General features: G+C 37.8%; 1 protein-coding gene across 1 annotated transcript in view; it reads right to left on the bottom strand.

The window, feature by feature from the left end:
* The window catches only part of SKA3 (spindle and kinetochore associated complex subunit 3), a 29,729-nt gene that overhangs the window by 23,896 nt on the left and 2,235 nt on the right, over positions 1–3,598 (bottom strand). Inside the window, exons 2-3 of the mRNA XM_011976518.1 lie at positions 1,220–1,281; positions 939–1,104 (exon numbers count right to left, since the gene is read on the bottom strand). Coding sequence (XP_011831908.1) covers positions 939–1,104; positions 1,220–1,281 — 228 coding nt within the window. The remainder of the gene's footprint in view (positions 1–938; positions 1,105–1,219; positions 1,282–3,598) is intronic.

Here is a 3,598-nt window from a genome sequence, read left to right as displayed (position 1 = left end):
GGGCACCTGTAGTCCCAGCTACTCGGGAGGCTGAGGCAGGAGAATGGTGTAAACCCGGGAGGCGGAGCTTGCAGTGAGCTGAGATCCAGTCACTGCACTCCAGCTTGGGCGACAGAGCGAGACTCCGTCTCAAAAAAAAAAAAAAAAAAAAAAACTTGTTGAATTTAATAATAGAAATGAAGACACTGAAGTTAGTCATTCAGAGGTATGGGCATAACAATGGCAGTTAATAATTAACCTTGGGTGACTGACATGCTAGGCACTGCTCTAAGCAAACTTTATCTTATTTAATCCTTATACAATATCATGAGATAGATACACTAAATATTCCCACTTTACAAATGAGAAGCTAAGGCACAAGATTAAGTAACTTGACAAAGATAATAATACAGCTATTAAGTGGCGGAATACAGATTTGAACTCAGGCATTTTGGCTCCAAATTCTAAACTACTATGATAGACTGCCCTTCATTAAAATTTTAGAACCAAAAAATGACTTTGTCAAATTTTTATAGCCAATATCTCTTTCTACAGAAGAGAAAACTGTGAACAAGAAAAATGAAATAACATGCCTTGAGGTCTCTCAGCTTTTACTGGCAGGGCTAACTAGAAACCACCTATCCCAAGTTACGAAGATTTATCTTGTAGTTTTTCATTTAATAGGCCATCTAGCCTAAATGTGCTAAATATAGCATTGTGCTAGCTTTCATTTGGTATTCTGGAAAGGAAAGCAAGGACTGTCTTTATATTGCACCCCTGATTAGCACTCCAAAAGCATACCACACAGTGAGAGTTGACTAAATGTTTATCAAATAAGCATCAGATAATGACAGAGCTAGAATTAAAAACCATGGCCAAGCCTACAGTTGTCTGAGTTAATCAGGCTACCTTGTTTCTTCAATACTAAAACAAATGCTATAAAATGAAGTTATTCAAACCTGAATTTTTCTTGACACGTGGACTATATCCATACTTCTGGAAATACTCTCTTATTTTCATAATATCCATTGAATTTTTTTCCATTAGTACTTTTGTTGCCTTTATGAAATCAATGCCTTCTTGATTTTCCAATCTTGCTTTATCAAGAAGAATATTAACATCATCCTTTTATGAATAAAGAAAATACATTTTAATTTCTCTGACTTCTGACTAAATCTATTTAGGACAAAAAAATTACTCGCCACAGAAAAATCATAAATTAATATTGTAGGAGTGATACCTTTAGAGTCTGAACTTCTGAATGAAGGTCATATAAAATTCTCATTGGATAATCTTCAAAGTCTTCAATATGAATATTGAAAGAAAAAAAGTCCAATAAGTGTAAGGAAAAGAAGGAAGAAAAAGTATACTTAGTATACAATCATATACCTTTTTTTTTTTTTTTTTTTTTGAGACGGAGTCTCGCTCTGTCACCCAGGCTGGAGTGCAGTGGCTCGATCTCAGCTCACTGCAAGCTCCGCCTCCTGGGTTTACACCATTCTCCTGCCTCAGCCTCCCGAGTAGCTGGGACTACAGGCGTCCACCACCACGCCCGGCTAATTTTTTGTATTTTTAGTAGAGACGGGGTTTCACCGTGTTAGCCAGGATGGTCTCGATCTCCCGACCTTGCGATCCGCCCGTCTTGGCCTCCCAAAGTGTTGGGATTACAGGCGTGAGCCACTGCGCCCGGCCCAAATCTTCTAATTTTAAGGCAGTCCTACTTATCCATTTTTTCCCTTATGACAAGCACTTTTTGGTTTCTATTTTTTAAATATTTGCCAATGACAAGATATGTGTCTCTTCATATTTTCTTGTAAGAGCTTTATGGTTTTAACTTTTGCATTTAGAGCTACACCCATCTGGAATTGATTTCTGTATACAGCATGTCATAAGAATCAAGATCCACTCTTTTTCTCCATATGGATATTCAATTTACCTGGCACAACTTACTGAAAAGGCATCCTTTACCCACTGCATGTCACCTTTGTCATTAATCAGCGGGTGTTACATATGATGTAAAAGTAGTTTTTTCGTTTAACTTTTTTGAGACAGGTTCTCACTCTGTCACCCAAGCTGGAGTACAGCGGTGCAGTCATGGCTCACTGCAGCCTTGACTTCCTGGACTCAAAAAATCCTCGCACCTCAGATTCCCAAGTAGCTGGGGACTACAGGCATGTACCACCCACCCAGCTAATTTAAAAGAAGTGGAGTTATTTTTTGTTTCTTTTTTGAGAGAGTCTCACTGTCACCCAGGCTGGAGTGCAGTGCCCTCATCTCAGCTCACTGCAACTGCCGCCTCCCAGGTTCAAGTGATTCTCGTGCCTCAGCACTGCCCCCACCCAGTAGCTGGGATTACAGGTGTGTACCACCACACCCGGCTAATTTTTGTATTTTTAGTAGAGACGGGATTTCGCCATGTTGGCCAGGCTAGTCTCAAACTTCTGGCCTCAAGTGATCTGCCCACCTCAGCCCCGCAAAGTGCTGGGATTACAGGCCTGAGCCACCACACCAGGCCTAAAAGTAGTAAAACAATTATATTTCCCTTTTCTAAAACACATCTCCCTTGAAGGTCTCCTTCTTCCACCTGTTAAAAGTTGACCAGTTTTCATTAGGGAAATGCAAGTCAAAACCACAATGAGATTCCACTTCATACTCACTAGAATAAGTACAGCAAAAAAGATAATAATAAACATTGGTGAGGGTGTGAAGAAACTGCAACCCTTATTCATTGCTAGTGCAAATGTAAAATGATGCAGACACTTTGGAAAAACAATCTGGCAAGTCCTCAAGAAGTTAAACTATATGACCTAGCAATTTCACCTCTAGATATATGCTCAAGAGAATTAAAAACACATTAACACAAAAACTTACATGTGAATATTTACAGTAGCATTATTCATAATAGCCAAAAAGTAGAAACAACTCAAATGTCTATCAGCTAGTGAATAACGAAAATGTAGTAGGACCATACAGTGGAATATACTCAGCAATAAAATGGAATGAAGTGATGACACATGCGACAACATAGAGAAACACTGAGACATTACACTAAGTGAAATAAGTTAGTCACAAGACTATAAATTCTATAATTCCATTTATATGAAATGTCCAGAATAGACAAATCTATAGAAACAGAAAGTGGATTCATGGTTGCTTAAAGCTGGTGTGGTGGATGGGGTAAAGGGGAGTGACCGTTAAGGGGCACAGGGATCTCTTCTAGGAGTGATGAAAATCTAAACTTTTTGTTGTGATAATTGCAGAACTCTGAATATCTTAATAACCACTAAATTGTATCCTTTAAATGGTTTTATGGCATGTGAATTATATCTCAAAGATATTTAGAAGTCAACCAACTGAATTATTCATCATTGTGATCATAAAAGACGAGATTGTTTGTGACCATTGTCTCTAATTACAATTCCACATTTTCTATAACGCATATGGGACAGGAATTGAATGATTATTCCAAGTTTTCCTTGTAAACACAGAAGAAAATGCAGATTATGCAGAGTCAATATGTCAGTAGGAAAATAAATTAGGATGAGCTTTATGGAAAGTCTCTCTCTCACACATATATATATGAGAAATTTTATATATATATAAAATGTATATAAATATA

This window comes from Mandrillus leucophaeus, unplaced genomic scaffold, assembly GCF_000951045.1.
Source record: "Mandrillus leucophaeus isolate KB7577 unplaced genomic scaffold, Mleu.le_1.0 Scaffold168, whole genome shotgun sequence".
Lineage (NCBI taxonomy): Eukaryota > Metazoa > Chordata > Mammalia > Primates > Cercopithecidae > Mandrillus > Mandrillus leucophaeus.
Note: the sequence above shows the minus strand (reverse complement) of the source record. Positions and strands in the feature narration are given on the sequence as shown.